Source organism: Egretta garzetta, unplaced genomic scaffold, assembly GCF_000687185.1.
Source record: "Egretta garzetta isolate BGI_Z169 unplaced genomic scaffold, ASM68718v1 scaffold300, whole genome shotgun sequence".
NCBI lineage: Eukaryota > Metazoa > Chordata > Aves > Pelecaniformes > Ardeidae > Egretta > Egretta garzetta.
In genome coordinates, this window is record NW_009258271.1 from 38,404 (window position 1) to 40,508 (window position 2,105).

A 2,105-nucleotide genomic window follows, 5' to 3' on the forward strand; every position below is an offset into this window, starting at 1 on the left:
GGGGGATGCTCCAGGCGGGAAGGGGGAGTCATGTGGCACATGTTTTCGGGGGTCATGGTCCGGAGGAGGTGAGGATCTTGAAAGAAAGAAAGAGTAATAGGTGTCAGGCCAGCAGATAGGGCCACGCACCCCGTGTCCTACGCCCAGGTCCAGCACGGACGCAGCGCTCCTCTCCCCCAAAACCATCCCAGGCCCCGTTATCGTCATGAGCCCACACTTCCCTGCCTCTCCTGCCCAACCTCGGCGCGGCCGTGTCCCCTCAGTCCCCCCATCTGCCTTGCAGTGGCCACCTTGCCCTGCACTGACTTCTCCTCCTGGGCTCCTTAGTGGCCCCAGCATCCCACAGACGCCCCCAGGGCTCCCCGGCAGGAGAACCAGAGCGGTGCGTCCTTCCCCAACGTCAGCAGCCTCCTCGGCTGTTGACTTCAGCCACGAGCTGTCCAAGTGGCGTCTACGGAGCAGGGACCCAGCTGGCCAGCCGAGAAAGGGACACGCAACACTGCAAAGCCTACGGCGTCTTGTTCCATACATCTCCCGAGAGGAGGCGAGGCTGGAAGTGGCAAGCAGAAAGGAAGCAGGCGAGGCCCAGCATCATGAAGCTCACAGAAGCAAAACTCAAAGGGCAACCGGGTCCTCAGGCTGAGGGACAACAAGGAGGAGTTCCACAAACATTCCCGATATTTGCTAAACCCAGGTACCACCTGAGGGTGCTCGGCAGCCAAAGCATGTCCTTAGGAATTCCCAGGCAGCCGTTGTGTTAGATTTTATTTCCCTTCAACTAGAAAATCCGTCAACCACAACGTCCCTGTAGCACCAAGGAACTGCACGGACCAAGGAAGCACGGCTGGGGGGGGGGCAAAGGTCCAACTCTCGGTGACTGGAAATGCAGAGCTGGAGAGAAAGCACCGGAACTTTGCCTAATTTTACTGATTCCAGGCACTGCCCAAGGAAAGGGCCCGGCAACATGCTCCTGGGGCCAAGTCGCCCCATTTCAGGATGCCAGAGCTCCACGTAGCTGTGGGCCACAGCACCCTGCCAAGAAAACCAGACCCCCACCCACCGCGAGAGCCTGGAGAAGCCAAGGGTTGGGATCCATCCCACAGAGCAACGACGAGAGGAAAGAAGACACAACTCAATGACCTCGACACATCAGCATCACCAGGGAGGACTTCCTGGGGGCACCTGCTTGGTTTCATTTTGGGTTTTTAAATTTAAACCAGAAGGAGACTTTGATCTCTAAATTTCAATAAACAAAAAAGGCCCATTCAAATGTGCTCCTGCCTTTCCCCTCCTCTGTTTGGGACCGGTTACTAAAGCCATGCCAGGGTCAGGGTTGATTTGACTAGATCATCACCAAAAGCAATGCTTGGCGGGTGGAGGGGGATGCAAATCCCCCCCTTTCCTCCAAGCGGCCGCAAGCTCGCTGCGCAGCAATGCCCATGCTCAGCCGAGGGCTTGAACTACACGCAAACCCTTTGGGGAGGCTGAGTGCAATGAGTAGAGAGGGCAAAGCAAGGCAACGGGGTTGAATCTCACCCAACGTACCCAGAGAATGACGGGAAATCAGTGGCTTGGCCAAAGGGAAAAAAAAATGAAGAGGAATACGTGCGTTGGGGCGAAGAGCTGGTGCGCCGGCGAGACTCGAGCAGGCTCCATGCTCATCCCGGATGGAGCAGAAGATGATTTTGGGGTTCTCTGAACCCTGGCGTTCATCTGCCGCCGCCTACAGCGCCGAAGGACCGGTCACACGAGCAATCGCACCGGTGAAGTTTTAAGGTCGGCCTCATCGGAGCTCAGCCATGATGACAGGACTAAGTGCCTGCGCCAAACTTTCGGGGCACAGTGTCGGCAGCATTTCGGCAGCTTATTTTTATGTCTTAACGCGCCCCAAAAAAGGATTGAGCTTGTGCCCCGAGCAAGCAGTAGGCAAAGAGCGGAGCCTGATGAATCGCAATGATCTGATGGGCACTGATGGATGAAAAGCTGGCCATGAGCTGGCCATGGGCGCTGGCAGCCCAGAAGCCAACCCTACCCTGGGCTGCATCAGGAGAAGGTGGCCAGCATCGAGGGAGGGGATTCTGCCCCTCTGCTCTGCTCTGGGGAGA

General features: G+C 57.1%; 1 protein-coding gene across 1 annotated transcript in view; it reads right to left on the minus strand.

Annotated features, from left to right (window-relative positions):
• Positions 1 to 2,105, minus strand: part of MYRF (myelin regulatory factor) — a 67,588-nt gene that overhangs the window by 33,366 nt on the left and 32,117 nt on the right. The window contains exon 6 of the mRNA XM_035889676.1: positions 4 to 76. Within this exon, the coding sequence (XP_035745569.1) occupies positions 4 to 76 (73 nt within the window). The remainder of the gene's footprint in view (positions 1 to 3; positions 77 to 2,105) is intronic.